The sequence below is a fragment of the Tetrao urogallus genome, assembly GCF_951394365.1.
Source record: "Tetrao urogallus genome assembly, chromosome: 14".
NCBI lineage: Eukaryota > Metazoa > Chordata > Aves > Galliformes > Phasianidae > Tetrao > Tetrao urogallus.
In genome coordinates, this window is record NC_136827.1 from 996,721 (window position 1) to 1,015,906 (window position 19,186).

General features: G+C 41.4%; 1 protein-coding gene across 2 annotated transcripts in view; it reads left to right on the forward strand.

Moving 5' to 3' along the window:
* Positions 1-10,348, forward strand: part of LOC306951833 (protocadherin alpha-5-like) — a gene marked incomplete at both ends in the record, with an annotated part of 90,386 nt that extends 80,038 nt beyond the window's left edge. For both annotated transcript variants that reach the window (XM_079542399.1, XM_079542398.1), the window contains one exon: positions 10,038-10,348. In XM_079542399.1, coding sequence (XP_079398525.1) covers positions 10,038-10,348 — 311 coding nt within the window. The remainder of the gene's footprint in view (positions 1-10,037) is intronic.
* Positions 10,349-19,186: the final 8,838 nt, after the last annotated feature.

A 19,186-nucleotide genomic window follows, 5' to 3' on the forward strand; every position in this document is an offset into this window, starting at 1 on the left:
GCTCAAAGGCACAGAAAGGCCATAAATGATCATAATATCTGCATTTTCTTATACAGCCCAAGAAAAAGTCCTCAAACTTTGAGCCTTGCTTCTCCTTGAAAGAGCCAGGCAGAAGGAGAATGAATGTGTGGAGTCTGCACAGGGTCACCTCCATCTTCTCCGTGGAGAATGTTTAAAGGGTTCTGAAAAATAGAGAAATTATATAGCATGCATATCCGGGAGGCTTATCATATTGTATTAGCAGTTAGCCATCACATTTAATTAAGGCTTCTTTGTAGCTGATGTGAAATAATATTAGCTCTATTCACCCCGTATCAGGAAAAAAAGAATAATAATGAGATGTGATCCTAACAGAGATGTTAGGAAGCTATTAATGTGAGGTACATATTGGGGACAGGGAAGGATTGCTACAGCTGTCTGAGTTTGCTTTGAGGCCTGCAGCATCTTCGGCTTCACGGACAGGATGGGAGATGTGAGAGTAGCACACTTCTGCAAGAGCAGGTTGCTGACTGCTTCATTAACTGGCTTTCAGAGAGAATAAAGTTTGCAGATGCTCAGTGATACTCAATAGGAGTAGGTCAGCTAAAGGTTTTCTTAGGCCTAGAAGGATTTTATGCACTTGTGTGGTGTGGTTTGCTTTTGAAATGATGAAATCCCTTGAGAATAAAACAAATAGCAATAGCACCCTTTCTTCCCTTTGTGATCCAGATAGAGAAATGGTCAATTTTAATCCAGAAAATACTGGTACAATTATTCTTTTATTTATGATGAGAGCTGCAGGGAGTGCAGAGTGCCAAGCCACCTCCAGCCTCCGAGGGACAAGGCACTGCAATGCCTATGCTCTGAAGCTTTGTGTGGTTTCTGAAAGGCATTTCCAAGCAGAAAGCTTCCCACTGCAGTGCTCCATCCCTGGCATTACAGTGGTTTGGGCTGTTGGGGTGGGGACCAGATCCAAGAGGAATGGTTGAGGTCTATAGGCTGAACACAGGTGCTGAGAAAAAAATTATCTTCTAAGAGCATTTTTTAGGTGTCTGACTCATTACTATGCAATCCTTTCCAAGTGGTGAATCTCACACATTCATTCGTGTTTAAAATAGATTCCTCTAAAAGCACTGAAATAAACGTGTCCCTTTTCCCTCTCACTATTGCTTCAATCATCCAATTACTTGGTTAAAATTGGGTTCTGCTTCAAAAGGCTAAAGCTGATGTTGCAGGTTTCCATAGTAACTGCCTTTCTGTAAATTGTGCTCTGTTAAAAAATGGGGATTCTCTTTTCTCTACCAGCAGCTTTGGCAGCCCTGCTGCTCTCTGTCCTCCTCCTGTACCAATGGTGACGTGGACAGCTGAAGTCAGTCTGTGATTTTTATGGCTCTAAAGACTGATATATGTGGGGAGGAATTGGAATGGGCTGCCCAGGGAGGTGGCGGAGTCACTGTGCGCTGCAGGTACAGCGTTGCACTTGGGGGCACAGCTTAGTGGTATGGTGCTATTGGGTTGATGATTGGACTAGGTGATGTCAGTGGTCTTTCCAGCCCTAACGAATCGTGATTCTGTGGTTCTGTTTGAGGAGACTGAATTTAGTGGGTAGTGTTCACTCCCTAAGGTAAACATGAATAAAAACATACCAGTCCTGTCTCCACAAGATCAAGTGCTAGCAGAATATTAAATCCTACCTTCAGCTAATCTGGAATCCCCCGATTTGAAATTTTCCTTCTTTGGGGAATTGGTCACAAGGAGCCAGCGAGGCAGAGCGAAGGCAGAAGGTGGCTGTGGATCCATGCAGCTGATGCTGCCATCACCCCATAGAAGCAGAGTGGCCTCCAGTGGCAGGAGGTGACCATATAGACAGTGCATCTGTGCTCTTGGCTGCAGTTCAAGAGCTCGTTGAGCAGGCAGAGGGAAAGAGGGGGTGTATGCAGAATGCTGTTATGTGCTGCAGCACCAGCCAGCAAATGCTTCCTCCTTTTCACCTTCACAGCAGGATTTATGGTGCTCTGTGAGCCTGTTGTCTTGCACATTAAAGTGCTTGTGTGTAAGAGTGAATTTATTTAAATCTGACAGAAAGCAGTAAACATTCTGGCTTCCCGTAATGCAGAATAGCCAGTGCACAGATCTCTTCCTGCTCTTCAGAGCTTTTTCTTCCTAAATGACTTTTGCTGTCTTCGCAATATTTAATGTCTCTAAATAACAGAGCCAGTGTGCCTCTACTGCTGCAAGATGCTACCTCCATCCTGGTCACATCCAGGTTGAAATTTGAGCCACAGGTCAGACATCCCAGTTTGTAAACATCTGTCTCAAAATCCAGATTTTTTTTTGCATCTGTTGCCCAGAAGTCCTAAAAGCAGCCCTCAGCAGAGGCCTGAGGAATGGTTTGCTACTCCGGTAGCTGAGTGCAGGCTGTATAAGGAGGCTGTAGATTGCTACATTTTGCCTGACAGCAAAGAAAAGCTGTGAATCCATGTGGATGGGATCTCATGGGGTGTCCCACATTTCTGTAGACCATCTGGAACTCCACCAATGAGCTTCACCATCTTTTCATTTGTGTTCACCTAAGGTGACATCTTCCGCAGTAGAGGTTCAGTCTTCCTTTGCCACTCGCCCTATGCTGGTTCTCCATTGATTTATAATGTAGGACAGAGAGGGGAAGGTCTTTTAAAGAATGTTGCATTTCCTTCTGCAGAGCACCTCTCTTGTGAAGAAAGACTGAGGGAGCTGGGGTAGGCAATAGGAAGAAATTCTTTGCTGTGAAGCCCTGGCACTTCTGCCCAGAGTGCTCTGGGTGCTCCATCCCTCAAAGTGCCCAAGGCCATGGATGGGCCCTGGGCAGCCAGAGCTGGGGAAGGGAGTTGGAACTGGATGATCTATAAGGTCTCTTCCAACCCAAACCACTGTATGATTCTATGAAAAATGAGCACTATGGCCCATAAACACAGTGAAATGCCAAAACAAAAATTCATCTACTGTAGATTGCAGGTGTCATCTGCCCCTAAAATCCTCTCCATGCTTCACAGACATTCATACAGCATTAGAAGGATATTACCCAAAAAGGATGATGTTTTCATGTGAGGAAAAGCCTCTTTTACTGATAAGAGAGCAAGTGGAGCTTGGGGCTGCTCTCTGTGTTATGCCATGGCTGTAAGCAAATCAATGTTTGCTTGCATGCTTCCTGGAACATACAGGCAGGGCTATTTGGTATCAGGGACAATTGCTGTAATGTACAGTGATGTAAGGTTGCTGTCTTATAATGAGATGTGTAACCTTTATTTAAATGGTCAGCATGGATAGTAACCTGAGATGGAGCTGGGAGTGACCTTGTGCCCACCCCCCGTGCAGCTGGATGTCAGAGCAGCAGGGGGTTACAGATCTCCCACAGCATATGTGCTATAATTACCCCGCTTCACGTTACTGCCTTGAAATCCCAGCAATGGATTAAATCTACAGGCCCCTCCCTGGGGAAAATATCTCCTTTTGTTCATTCCTCCTGTGTGAGTCATTAGTGCAAGACAGGTCACACGGATGGAGGGGCAGAGCTCGAGAGTCATTTGCTTTTCCTTTAAGATTCCAAACTGGCACAGTCCTTAGGGATGGCTGGGACTTTTTGTCAAAATTGTAGTTAAAATGGTTCACCTTTGTTCTGGATGAATCATATCTCTACTTTTCAGCTCGCTATATATCACTTTATCATGAATTCTTGCTTGCTCTGCGTTGATGGCATTTTTTGTTGTTTTTGTTATTTTTCCCCTCCAAAAAAGAAAAAAGAAAAAAAGAAGAAAAAAAGAAAAAAGATTAAATGGGCATTTTAATCCCAAAAAGGCTTAGGGATGATCAGTGAAGAGAGAATGTCTGCAGAGATCCTGCAAATGACACGGGGAGGGTTTTTTCAGTGCACAGTGTTTGCATTTGGTGTGCTGTTCCAGAATCAGTGCGGGATGTCAGGCTCTTTAGAGCAGTGAATATTCATTAAGCCTGCCAGAGGCAGAAGCTGCAGTCGGTACAGCCTCCGCAGAGGAGGCAGGGAAGGGAGAAATCAGGTTAATGACTAGCTTTCTCTGCAATTTGCTTCCTGCTTATTGCCTGATCTCCATTTTAAATAAATTCATTTAATTAATGTTGGTTGCCACTTTGACCTGGGGACAGAAGGGTCTGTGATTAATGATGGGCGATTCCTTGACTCACAGCGGCTTTAGTTGGTGTGTTCTGGTGGTTAGGAAAAGAAAAATTCGAGAAGATTTCTTTTTAATTTAAGAATGATTGATGATTTGACTGAAAGCTTTTATCTAAAGCATATCCTGGGTCTGTGAACCACCAAAATTTTAAAGACAGGGACAAAGCAGTGAACAGAAAGCAAGCTGCTGTCTTGGCTGAGGATGTCACACAGTCAGAAATGTCTCTGCAGAAAGGCAGAGCTGCATAGAAATGCTTTCCTCTCCTCCCCCCGAGCAGAGCACATCTGTTCTAGCATGGATTCTCCTTCTGACAAAGGTTCTTAAAGAAAGCAGCAGAGGCAGAGGAGGTAGTGCTGATCTGCATGATGCTCAGGATATACGGGCAGCTCGTGATATGGGAAGCGAGCACCACCTGTTCCTAGTAAACAGCAGATTGGAGCTGTGGGGCTATGCAGGGACAGAAAGAAAACACGTGCACCAAAAAGGAGAGAAAAATATCAGTGAGATAAAAATTGCAGTCTTTATCCAGGCTTGATGGGTTACTAATGGGAGGACTGAGAGATTCCATGTCCTGTAAGCAGGCACCTGCCCCTACAGTTAGAGTATGTCTTCATTTCAGGCTGACTGTACCCATCTTTCAGTATTTTGACTTTGTTCCACTTACGTATCAGCTCAGCTGGTTTTACAAGCTGATGAACAGCAACCCTTCAATTGAGTGAATTTGCAAAAACTGCATTTGGAAGGACAGCACCATACATTTCAGTGACAGATCTGTACTTTGGAATTTTGCATCACAGGATCACCTGAATTATACCTGTGTTATTGCTGTCATAACTAAGAGGCTCTTTCAAGGGTGGAAATGGGGTCACCATCACAACATGGCTGCACTTTCTCAGGCATTTCTCTACAGAAGATACCAATGCTTGCAGAAGTGAAAATCCCATGGAGGGATTAGGGCTCAGAAAGAGGTTTCATCTTGCAAATAGTTGCTCAGGATTTTTGTGGCTGTCCTTGTTAAACAGATTAGATTTCAACTTTTTTTTTTTTTTTTAAGTACTTTGGCACGGCCATTAGTACAACATCCTCTGAGCCGTACTGCTGCTTAGCTTGGCTTCTGAGCATGGAATTCATCTCATTTCTTGTTGGCCATCCAGAAGCCAGCTTTCTAGTTTGTACTGGCTCACCAGGGTTTATCCATAGTTAAGGAAGCAAAGGTAAGACAGCTCTAGTAGAGAGAAGAGAGGAGTGAGGAAAATCCACTTCATCTAAAATACTTGTTAAAGTTGGGTTGAATTGCCTTCCTAGGATGCTTGTCTCCTTGGTGAAAAATAGATTGGGTACCTGCTATTTTGGTGGCTATTTTGGTTAGGAAGGAGAAACCTCACTCAGTGATCACATCTAAGAGAAAAATAAAAGGAGGGGGAAAAAGGGCAAATAATAATGAAAAAATAGAGGCTTAGAGTTTAGGTCCTGCCCTTTTCAAATCTTGTGCCCAGTACAAGATGGGCCAACATTTTGGGACTATGGAGTCTCTATCATCAGCATGATGCTCTGTCTAGTGCTTTCAGAGCTATTAGGTTTTGATGAACAAGTGCTTATTGACTGTGATTAGTATGGTTGTAAAGCCCTGTAAGAGGTGGAGGGCTACAGCATGTGATGTGTAGTGCTTCTGGAAGAGAAAAAGGTAGCTAAACACCATAGCAAATGGTTCAAACTTTCAGCCGTGTGATTTTAGGATCTAGGTTTTCTTTTGCACCCAAATCTGCCCAGTGCATTTCAGGTAAAAGTTACTGGCCTGAAAAATAGGTATTCAGAAAGGCAACGTAAAAGTCCTTTCTGCCCAACTAAATACACGAACTACTCGACTGCAAAGCCTCAGTGGTTGTGTGTTCCATTTAAAGTCCACTGAGACAGTTGTATTTTGAGACCACGAAGAAATGGAAGGGGTGAAAAGTTCATTTTCCCTTTTAGCATGCAGACACACGGGCGAGAGAGCATCAAGAGCTGCAGGTGCAACCTAGATTCTGAGTTCTGCTGCGTGCACACATTTTAAAAATGATTTGATCTTTCTGTATGAAGGCTGCCATATTCCTGGAGAATAAGTCAAAGAGGAGAGGGAACAGTCTCCAAAGTTATACCAGGAAATGGGCAGGGTGTGCACTCCTATGTGTGCACTGTGCCTAAAGAAAACCAGCCAGCCACCTATGTAGCTCTGGGAAGAGAAGTTTGATGTTTCAGTTGAACTGGTATAAATGTAGCTGAGGGATTTGCTTTATTTAGATATTCCTCTAAGTTTACCAAACAACTTGAAGGCATTTAACAAGACCCAGCAAGCATGAAAGAGAAGCATAGCTAATCCCATTAAATGTAAAATAGCACATAAGTGGAAAATGTTTGTTGTTAAATTCCTGCTGATAAGAAACAGAAGAGATGTTTGAGGGAGCTTTGAAAACTCAGTGGTACGTGACATTTACCCTTGATCTGAAATGGCTAAACATGCAATGCTCCTAGGATGGCTGAACTGTGACCTTCCAGCCTGCCAGTCCAAATGCAAACACATTACCTGGTAAATCAGGCAGAAGTGAAATTTCCCGAGGAGGCTGTGGAAGCCCCTCTCCTAGGAAACGAAGGCTATTAACTCATTACGTTCTGCCCATCTCAGTCTTTTTGCATGTAAGCTCTCCACACAGCTGCAGGGATAATTGGTTTCCTTTGGCTTAGCGAGAATTAAGGAATATAATTAATATGCTTAGTTTGTATGGCAACAAACATTGAAGGTCTGGGGGGGGGGGAGGAAATCACATGGAAATGCAGGCAAGCACCATAGTCTTTAGGTGAATAGAGATTGCAAGGTTGAAATGGTGGGCTTGCTGTGTTTGGCTGCATGATGTCAGTTGGATTTGTGATATGTTTTACTGACTTCATCTGGTGAGTGGATTTGTCTGGGCAGAACCAGATTAAAGGGTCAGTATCCTGTTCTCAATCAGATTTCAGTAATGCAGGCGTGTACGTGCAGCCTGTTAGCCTGGAAAGAGCTTTCATTCAAGGGAAAAAAGGTACTGCACTGCAAGGGTACCCTCTGTTCTTAAAGGCTCTTGCAAGTTTTCTTTATTACAAAAATGGGTAATACAGAATCATTGCCTCGTTCCCTATCTTCAGCCTAATATGGCCACATTGAAATGCCATGGCCAAATGTTAAAACAGTGAATGGCCACATGTTAAAAATAAGATGTGTTTTGGCTGTGCAGTGATGGCAGTGAGATCCATTGAGTGGTGTTGTAACCTTACATGTCTCAAACCCATTTTTAGGCTGTTCACTGCTGCAGGGCCATCCCCACCAGAGCAGGAATGGTTCAGAAGTGGTTGGAGGTCACCTTCAGCTGTTTGTGCGTTGTTTTGTTTTATTTTGTTTTGTTTCTGCCAAGAACAGGAAAATAGCATTGGGTCTAGGCCAGAATTGTTTGGATTGAAGGCTGCACAGTCTTGTTGGGAAGGAGGACTTTATTTGTCAAACAGGGCTTAATTTATTGTGTACTCTGTGGAAGTTCACATTTTATATTGCTGAAAAGAGACAAATGATAAATAATTTGGAAATAGGCCAGAACACATTTCACATTTTCAATGCTCACATGTGTAATTTATTGCCTCAAAGAAACAAAAGCAATATGAAATGTACCTGACCAAAATATTCCATTAAGCAGAAATGAAAGCTGGTTCGTATTAATGTATTTAGTATGAAAGGGCTTCTTAGGACATTTCCATTACCAACAACAAGCATTAAAAATAAATCTGAAGCTGAGAGTTAAGGTCATAGGAAACATACAGAACAGCTTCAGCTCACCAAAACGGAATAGAAGAACTTCTGCATTAATAATATCTTAAAAAAAATAAATAAATATATTTGAGACTCAAGAGATTAAATTAAGGTCACTGAAAGTACTTCAGCAGTTCCTGGAAAGAACATAAACTCAAAGTTAAAGCTGCTTCATCATCAGAGGCAGTCTGAGGGCAAAATGAAGAAGCTCTTCTAAATCTTGATCCAACATCATGTTGTAAAAGCAGCCGTATAAACTCTTTTTAAAAGATTCCCTGTGGTAAAACTGTTACACAGGTAAAGTCAGAGGCAATGCTGATGTGTACAGATTTCTCTGGCTCTGTAATGTGGACACGCTGTGTAAGTATGAAAAAGGTGAAGAGGAATAATCTTGCCAAAAGTGTTTGTTTTGCTGCCAGGCAGGAAAGAAGCTGTCAGGCAGCAAAATGTGTCCCTTAGCTTTTGAATCAGGAAAGCCCTATGTATGCACACAACACATGTTCTACCTCACAACATAGAAAACTGTGTGAACACCATTACCATCCCTTCTTCCCCACTGGAGATCTTGGCCTGTTTAGCTGGGCAAATCCAATCCAGGATGCAGTGGAGAGACTTCATGAGAGCCACAAGATTAGCAGTGTTTGTGTGTTATTGTAAGAATTTGTGTGTGGCTATGAGTGTTACAAGCATGGCAGGTTAATATCGTGCTTTTAGGGTATAGATAAGAACGTTTTTTCATCAGATCTGATGGCTTTAGGATCAGTGCATAAGCACTGAGCTTTCACCTGACCAGAATCCCTCAAGTACTTAAAGGGATACACTAAAGTGAACATGTTGTACCTACCCAATTTGGGAACTGTATAAACTACAAATACTCTTCAGAGTGTGAGAAGACACCAAACAGCAAGGTTTTAAGATTTTCCATCATGTGAGAGTTATCTCATTACACTGGAAAATTGTCTTTGCTGAGGCAACATGCATGAAGGTTCCCATCTTACTGGCTCACCCATGGCAAAATCATGGAAGGAAAATGAAGAACTTATATAGTGTGAGGCTAAATCTGGGGACAGAACTTATATTTGCCTGTATAAAGTGTTGTAATCTACCATGTAGCAATGTTGATTCAAGAAAACAAGAGATGGTCACCAGGCTGATTTTTTTTCCCAGCCTTTATGTTGTGACATTGCAATAGGAAAAAGGAACTTAGTAGTGAGGAGTTTCTCAATTTGAGGACTCACTGCAATATTATTTCCTTCCAGACCATTTTTTGACAGCTCACCACAAATTTGGCACTAGCCCTTTCTGATTTCCCCCTTCACATATGAATGAATAGGTTAGAAGAGCTTTCCATCTCTCAAGAGTCACCACATTTCCTGGCAGAAGAGCAGATGGGTAGAACCTCAGCTTGAGTAACTCAGTGAATATTTCTGAGGTCAGGTTCTACATCCTGACTGTAGGAGTCCTGTGTCACACCTGTCCAGGCAATCACTACAGCCATGTTTTTTGCTCCAGGGCCCTGTCTGCTGATCATACTGCAATACATACATACCAACTCAATCCCTCTATTGAGAATTCTTAACACAACTGATAGGATGGTTTTCTGTGGTACTCAGCATGGATGATGTGCATAAGTTTGACTCCCCCTGCCCTGGATGCTCCTCTAACACTATCCCAAAAGATTTAGCACCTTCAAACAAACCCCTGTGCTGTGCAGCACTGATGCTTGGGTATCACGCTATACAAAACACCAGTGGGCTGTTTCACAACAATCTCTTATTCTGAACACTTCAAATTCAGAAATTAAGAATACAGAGAGCAATGCTCTGGCACAACAGGGAATCCAAAGCACATGGAGCCAAGCGGTATGGGGGTCAATCTAGCACTGAACAGCTGGGACGTGGACTAGTCAGTAACACCCAGATAAGCAGCTAGACCACCAAGACTCAGCACAGGCATAGGCTAAAGCCACAGACTTCATTTATGAGGCTAAATACTCACTGAATCCTTGTATATCATGACGTTTTGAGCTCTTTTTGCTGTTTTTTTGACTTTTTCAGAACCTGAGGCAGGAGAGGTGTCCCCGCCAGTGGGAGCTGGTGTGAACAGCAACAGCTGGACCTTTAAATTTGGACCCGGCAATTCGAAACAAGGTGGTCCTGGTGAGTTGCCAGACAAATTCATTATCCCAGGATCTCCTGCAATCATCTCCATCCGGCAGGAGCCACCAAACAGCCAAATTGACAAAAGTGACTTCATAACCTTTGGCAAGAAGGAAGAGACCAAGAAAAAGAAGAAAAAGAAGAAGGGAAACAAGACTCAGGAGAAAAAAGAAAAGGGCAACAGCACCACTGAGAACAGTGACCAGTGAGGGGTTTATAATGAAAGAACCCCCTTAGCCAGGTTTTGTAATAATGGCAGATTTCTCCTATGTAGCAACTCCCAATTTCTTCCTCCTGTTAACAAATTTCCTGTACGTACAGACTTCAGAAAATCCGCAGGAAATTCATGGTGTCTGTCTAAATTGCTTAACAGGTTTTGTCTTGAAAAGCTTTATTAAGTCTGTGTTAACTCTTTTTCTCCACTCTGGCTTGTTTTCAGAATCTAAAAAGCAGACACAAGTTTCCTTTCTCCTACGCCGAAAAGGAGAATCTTCACAGTACAGCCAGTGAGAGGTTGGACTCTCTGCACTGTGGTTCCTGTGCTCCTGTCTTGATGACACTTACAGGGCAGGTTTAAAAGTTTTAATATTGTGCACCCTCTATCTGATTGGAAATCTTTGTGTGCAGATGTCAGCTAGGTGATAAGAAACCAGGTTGTAAGATGCAAGAAGAGCTGGTAAATAACAACAGAGGAAATACCTAACAAACATACATGTTCAGAGATGTTCAGGCTGGGGAGGAAATGTCTGAAAGGTGACCAGACTTTTCAAACTTTGAGAAGTCACTGTGTGGGAATACTGAGTCTTACACGTGACGTATTGTACATACTCCTACGAAGAAAACCTCACATTTACAGCTCTTTAAGATACCATAAATGTTATCTTTTTACCAAGCAAGCCATTGGGAACTTGTCCCTGGGAGCCCTGCATTACCCCAGCAAGGCCCTAATGCTGTAGGGAGGGCTGGGCTGACATCCCGGTATGTGACTGACTGTGATGCTCTGTGTCCCTGTTGCCACTCTTTGATTATTTTGCACATTTTGTCTCTGAAAAGGTCAGAGTTTTTCCACGACACTTATGCAAAAAGAGAGAAAAAAGAAATGTTAACTATGCTGTTTGTTATCTGAGATATTTATTTATAAAGAAATATAGCTGTAAATGTTATAGAAATATGATGCCCTTTAACCCAAACAGAAGTCAATCTAGAGCCATTATAAATTAAAATTGCTGCTACTAAAGTGCTTTAGAAAAATTGCCTGAGACATCTGTATTATATCGGCCACTTGCCAATAACAGCTTTATTCTGTCGGGTCACTTGGGGGCTGCCTCTTGCATGTTATTAATGAATACAAGAATTTAATTTTTTTGCATTAATCTGCACTTTCAATACACCTTTGCAAACAAACTGTCCTAATATGAAGAAGCAGAAGCGAACTCCTCACGCAAATGGATTTACTAACCTGCTAGTTCTGTGCAGTACCTTGGTGTTACCTTCTACACACCCCTTTTCTGACTTTAATTTTACTTTTTCTATGAGATTATGAATTTCTGACCCTATTAACACTTATTATGTAAAATTCAAGTACTGTATGTATGCTGTATGCTCTTATAAGAATCCTGAAATATTTATTCTGTGCTTGTGTATGTGAATGTCAATGCAACTATTATTAGAGTGGACTTTAAGCTTTACCGTTGAATGTAAATTCATGATTTCTTTTTTTGTACACTTGTGAAAAAGTGGAGTAGTGTTAATTTTTTAAGCCACTGTTGATTATCAGTTGTTCTTTTTTTTGTGTATGAAACACAAGTAAAATATCTTTCTTAAATCAAGCCATGCATGCATTCTGAGATTCATTGAATCTAAAGCCCTGTGAATTACTAAACCTATAATTGGAGTGCTAAATGTGATTGAAGATGCTGGTATAAAACCAATACATGTATTTTTAAAAAGAATAGAGCTGATGAGGGAATTCCATGGAGTTTTCTACATTACTGTACCTTCACAGAATAAAGCTCAAGTGTTGTACTAATTGGAACTGCGTAAGAAACTACAGAGCTCTCACATTGCTGCCAGTCGCTCTAATCTAGGATCAAAGAGAACAACTGGATTTCTTGAGACGTGTCCTGGATGGTTGACGTTTCCAAACTGCTGACAGTTCAGAGCAGGTCAATTAGTATTCATTTGAGAAACCTTATGCAAGTCTTAAATCATCACAGAAGATAAAGCTCTAATAAAAGAATGAATCTCTCAAAGTGCAAACTGCTGAGAGCCTCATGTGGTCTATTCAGTTTTCCTTTGCTACCAGTCTTGTTTTACTGGCAATAAAAGCAATGCCACTTGATTCAATTTCAAAGTCTAGCCTAGAGGAACAAGCTTATGGTTTGGGGAGGGAATTGTTCTTTTCTTTGGCATCTGGACAAACTATGGCTTGCAGGTCACAATTGGGGTAATGCATTCAGCTGGGAGTTAGGGGTTACTGTTTGAATATCACACAAGAGAGGATCAGACGTGGCCAAGACCAACAAAAATCAAGAAATTAAAATCTGTTTTATCCTCCTACTGACAATAAAGTCAGGACACCAAAACTCATTAGCAAAGAACTTGCAATTCGGGAATATTTTTTTTTTTACCACTTGATCAATTTACTTCTCTTAGAATTCATGTATTGCCTGTGAGCTTATTGTCACTGAGAAATTTGTATGAATACTAGATTGGTGGACAAAACCAATTTTAAAATAATTAAAGCTGAGTTATGTTGCTTCCTAATTACATCTCATTGTTGAGAAGATATTTTACACTGGCCTTCTGAAATACAATCTTGTGCCATTTCTTTCTACTCGGGATTTGGGTCATAGAACATCAGAGGCTGCAGTTCCAATTAAAATTTTCCAGTGATCTTACTAAGGGGAAGAACACAGAACTCAAAATACATTTCCCAAAATTCATACCTAAAAATCCACGCTGGAGTTAATTGCAGTCTTAGGGTCATCTTTAATTTCTCCTTCCCCTCCATTCACTTGATTTGCTTCAAGGACTGCTTCCATTTTTGGAAAAAGTCATTGTGTTGTTAATTGACTTTCTCCCCAAGAGAAATGTGAGTAAGCTACCTTTATAGACCAGTGCTTATTAGTACATGACACAGTGACCACAATTGATACAATTCATGTTGGATAATCAAAACTTAGATACACCTATTCTGGGTCTTGGAGACCTCAAGGCTCCAATAAATACCATTTCCTCCAGGAAACCTCATCTTATTATCTCCCTAATCAATGTGCAACATATTTAGGTATAATGAAGCTGGATTCTTCCAGTTTCTTTCCACCAAACACTTCATTTAGAGCTTTCTGTTTGTCTAAAAATCACCTGTTCTCAAATTGTATTTGCATTCTTAAAATGTAAAGTCAATCACTGCCTTTCTTTACACAGTTGGCCCTGTTATCTTTGTGCAGGTTCTCACTAAGCTTAACACCTTTGTGCAGTCTTTCTTCCTTTGTCCCATTCTCCCCTACCTGTAGTTTATGGATCCCATAAGCTACAGGCATTCATGAAGATGTTCAATTATTAACCTCATTTGAGTCCCAAAGAAGGAATGGGTTCCTCACATTTGCTGCTGCTTAGTAATTTGAGAATTACTATTTGTTCCTTAACACAGATATCCTTTATAAGATGGTGCCATGAGTCCCACACTCTTAAAGCTCTTGTAAGTTTACAGAGTTAGGACTTAAATTTTGGCTACACTGAAGTCCTTTGGTTTCCTCCTCCAAATGTCTCTGAAGGAGAAATGAATAAACAGCATTTTGATATCATCACATAAAAGTTAATCTACACAAAGCAATTGGAAAGAACATGCAATGCAGTAACAAGTTGTGAGTACGAAAGGTATGTATTAGGCTCCTTGTGGTGCTTGAGCAAATGAGTGGCTGATTTAATGCTCACACAACTGAACATGTTAAGAATATAAAGAACAGCTGTAACAAAAAAAAAACGTGCTGCGATAACGACCGTGTGTTGCTTAAGCACATATTAGAAAATCAATATCACTAACATATGAGTTGTTTCTTACATTAGCTTTTAGTATGAGGTTGTGTGTTCTCTAGAGACTTTTCTCTATCACCTCCATTCCTCTCTAGTGAGTCCACAACACTCTCCTGCACTTGCAGATATATATATATATGCATATGCACACACATATGTACACACACGTATATAACACATATAAAAATCCAAGTCCTGCTTATGTTGCTATTCAGGATATTGCCACACTGACTCTCAGCAGTAATGCTACTTAGGAAATCTCTGATTGAATCTAATTTTTCACAGTGATGTACTAGGATGACATTACATACTTACTTCTGTCTCGTTCACGTGCTTTTGCGTGGCTTACAGAAATAATGAGAGGAGTCCTTCTGCATGCAGTAGCACATCATTGCTTCTGCCACACTGGAAGGAGGCGACTTTACCCTGCACCTTGGGTTTCCTTTCATATCCCAGCAGCATTTAATGCAATCACTCTGACACTGAGGTTTTAACGTCAAAAGATAACAGAGATGTAGCAAAGTAGGTCTCTCATAACTCATACAGCTTCTCAACTGTTAAAAATGTTTGCCTGTTAGTAGTGCCAACAATTATGACTACTGCATGAAGAAAGACAAGAAGTAACTCATCCACGTTTTAGAACTGAAGTCAAGGGCATATTATAAACCAAACATGGTAGACTTGAAAAGCATATTTCAAAACCAAGATCCCGATAAAGAGCTGGAAGCAGTAAACTGGTCTTCATACCAGGGACAGCAGCCATAAACCTGCTGTCACTCCCACCATTCAAGTCATTTGTCTGACAACATGAGCTGCATGGAGGAGGGAGGGTGGGGGTGAATGGGATGTGGTGAAAACACATCCCCACACTGGGAAATATTACCCTACCATGATACCAGTGCATTAAGACACGTAAATCTTTGGATCACCTATTGGGCTTCTTGTTATAGGAAGGGAAAAAGCCCCTGCTACCAGTGTGCTGTTCCAGCAGGACTGCCATCTGAATTGCCTACTCGGCAGGAGATGTGAGACCTTCAAGGGCTGTCCTGTGAGCTCATCAATGGTACTGCAGTGAAGCACTGGGATAGGTAACAGTACAGCCAGCCCTAGCAGCCTTGTTCCATTTTCTGGTGGTATTGATGGAAGTTTCAGATGTTTTGGGCAAGATTTGACACCAAAGATGTTCTTGCTCATTAATTACTGAAAGCCTGACAAGAAATACCAGTTATTAGAACACATTGGCCTCAGCCACCCTAGACCTGCATTAGTTTTGTGGTAAATACTTCTTTTCTGGGACTCAAATTCCACTCAGTGCAGCTTCAGTGTAAAAAAAATGCGTGTGTTGGTGGGGGGAGAACCAGATTGAAAGCTTACATAGATGTGATACCGTGCCCCAATTAAGATCCTGTTGTATCAGAAACCTATGTTAAGAGGATATGTATCACTCTCTCCCATGTAGAAGTTTCGTCAGAGTTTAAAGAACAGGAAGTTACTGATATGACTGAATTAAAGCTGTCTCCAAGCATCACAAAATCTACCTTGATCTTTGCAAAATGACATCAAGCAGATGCAATATAAACATAATCCTGAAGATAAGCTGTGTCTTCCTCCGAAGGGTGGCTGTACTGAGCACTGGAAGGAGCAGCATCCCCCTCTCTTAGTGACAAAGAGGCACAAAAGTGCAAAACTCATTTGGTTTTATCCTCAGACTCTTTTCACACATACAAGGGGAGGCTTTGGATGGTCATGTAGAGTCAGATTCTGGCCAGCAGCACAAGCAGAGAGTGGGAAGTATCAGACATTTATCAGCAAGGAGATGCAGGGGAGTTGCTCAGGTGAAATCTTCCACATTAGAAGATAGCAGGGACAGGTCAACCCAGGGCACTAAATGCACTTGCTGTCACAGAGAGGCTGCTCTGCCTATAGATCTTGCTAATGGCCCCCTGGGTCAAGCAGCCTTTCACAAATGGACAGCCTATGCCATCTGCAAAGCTGTCCAATACACTGGCTGATGGCAGAACTGCTGGCCTGTGAGCTACATTGCTATAGTTTTCTGTAGTCAAGAAAAAAAATAATAGTAATTGAAAGTCCCATCAAGGATCTTTACTTAATTCCTTATGTGACTGCTGGGCTCCTCCTGTGAATCTGCAAAGCCAAACTACATAGGTGCTGGCATTCCTTAATGTGCACACAGCTAATGCAAAACAGCCTGGAAGTAACAGGTTATTGCAGTTGCCAAAGCCTTCATGATCCAATCAATATTGATGGTGCAGTTAGTTTTGCATTGATTAACTTATGAAGTGAAACCCCTACAGCAATAGAGCTCATGGTGAAACATTCGGTGCTACAGTGTCTGCCAGAATTATACAGCTGTAAAAAATAATAAATAGGTTACAGATAAAAAGAAAGTTCAAGCATGTGCAGCCCAGTTGTACTCTGTGCTGTGCACACTGACAGGTCTGCTGCACAGCCCTTAGACTCTGGAGAAGTGTTGTACTAACTCTTGTCCCACTCCAACAGGGAGATACATGCTAACATCCCCTGCACAGAGAGGCTTCTGCCCATGCTCCCATATGTGCATGCCACCATACATCTCTGTATTGTTAACTACAGATACCAATGGGCTTTGGGTTGCTGGTACCAGCTCTGAGCAAAGACATTTGACTGGCTGCAAAAATCCATACGTGCTGCCTGCCAATCAATGGTGGGTTTACGGTGGGGAGCAGCCCAGATGCCCTGATGCTCGCTTACCCACAGGGCAAGTGCTGGAGCCTGCCCTGGGAGCTTTCTGCTCCCCTCTCCATCCCTTCCAAGCTCTCACTGCTCCTATGCAGGCTTTCAGATCTAGCAGTGAAAACTGTTTTGAAAAGTGTACCTTATTTTCTGGGAAAAAGTTTTTAGCCATTTTTATAGGTGTGAGGAGCAAGGAACAGTATAGAGTGAGAAAACAAGCGTACCTCATCTCTATCAACCAGCTGTCCCCACCCTTTCCTGGTATGCATTGCCAGAACTTAGACACCCAAAGACAAACCTAGATGACATTTGAAGCACAAGCACCCAATGAAACTGGCTCATTTACAAGCCCAAATCTTTTTTGTACATGGCAGTTACACACATGATACCTGTAGTCAGAGGGAAAAAATTCATGCAAGATCAGGTTTTGGAAGTATCAAAATAAATGTGTCTTGGTTGTTCTCCACACCTTACAAAAGCAGCTTGGGTTAGTTTGTATAACTGTATACAAACTGTATAACTCTATGCCTTATTTTCCATCCCAGTAGTATGTACCACCTGTATGTTTTTCCTTAAATAATGTAATATTTTCTTCAGTGTTTACATTTTGACAGCACTTGGGGAAGAAGAAACCATTCTCATAGAGAAAGATCGTTTGGGGATTTAAGGTTCTTGTGCTTATATTTCCTTGCTGCATTTTGTCTGCTGTAAAGGATTTAACAGTTTATGGCTTTATTAGATATGATTGGTGTTGTGTAAGACAAAGGCACACAAATTAACAATTTTCAGCACATTTTCTTTATAAATGAAGTTGATGATCCATTAAAAAAAAAATCTACTCTGCTCATTTGACAAGATCTAATTTCCATAAAACCACAGCTGTATTCTTTCCTATTTACACGCAATACCAGTCTTCCCCTAATGTTTCATGGCACAAATTTCCAGCCCCCTACCCCTGAACTTGGCTCATGCCATTCGGCCTCTTTCTCTGGTCTCTCTCCAGGGTTCTGGGAGGTTTGAAAATAGTCTTGGAAGGGCTCTGAGCCCATTCTTGTATTGCTCTCCAATAAAAATGTCTGTCTTACCTGCCAACAACTCCAGTTCAATTAACGAGTAGATATATATAATGTTAACTCATTCCCAGCTGTTGCTCTTTGTATGTTTGACTATAACCTTATCACAGAGGGAATTTATTTTGTAATTAATATCACAGAACAACCAGGTAAAGCTTCTAGGCAAACAGTTCAATAAAATAGTAGCAGTTAGTGAAAATCCAAAATCCAAACATGTTAAAATCCCATCTAGAAATGTTCCCGTTTCTTAGAATCATTTTTGACAGACATTTATTAGTAACTTCTCATCTTCCTTCAAGGCTCTGCAGAATGAGGCTCTCTCAGGCTCTCAGAGCTCATTTCTTATCTCATAAACGATTGCCTTTATACTGACAGTGAGATGTTCTGAAGCTCTGATTCTAATGAAACATCTCAGTCAGGCCGCAAGGAAGTGTGACAGCCAATATAATGCCTCTGCCTTGTGCTGTTTGGTGGCTATAGGGAAATAGCACCGATCTCATAGTTAGGGCAATGGATGCGCTGTTGTGAACTGAATCCTAAATCTCTCATTGAAGTATCTCAAGTCCCTGGTGGAGAAGACTGAGAAATTTGCATTGGCTTCCTTTTCAACTACTTGCATAATCAGGACAGCGCTTCTGAACTGTTTGCTGTAATATTAAATTACATACATGACATACTTTTTTCTTTTTCTGCTTTTTTTTCTTTTTTCCTCAAGAGCTCTGATTGTCCCATTCACAGAAGATAGCCTTGTAGAAAATGATTAGAGAAGAACTGAAGCATTTGACACAGAAAAAGAAGCAGGAGTGAGTTGCAGATTAAATACCAAACTTCTCTGTAAACGTGAATAGAAATTAAAGAGTTAAAAATATTTTTGAACTCTGAATATTACATTTCATCATTTTCAGTTCTTCATGTTCTTCAGGCTCGGACAGGAGGCTTAGTACAGCCCCTTCTACATACAGACAAGCTGTCAAGAGTATCTTCTGTACCACAGAACCAAGGGGAATAACAGAAATAAAATAGGAATGTTGATCACACAACAGATAAATGGCATAAGGTCTCCCATCAGCCTCCAGTGTTTAAGAGAACAACGTAACATATGAAAGAAGCTGTACACATGTTTGCCTTTGGTGATATGTTTGGAAAATAATGCATTTTTTACATTACTATTCTCAGTGAATACTGAACATCTGCCACAGTCAT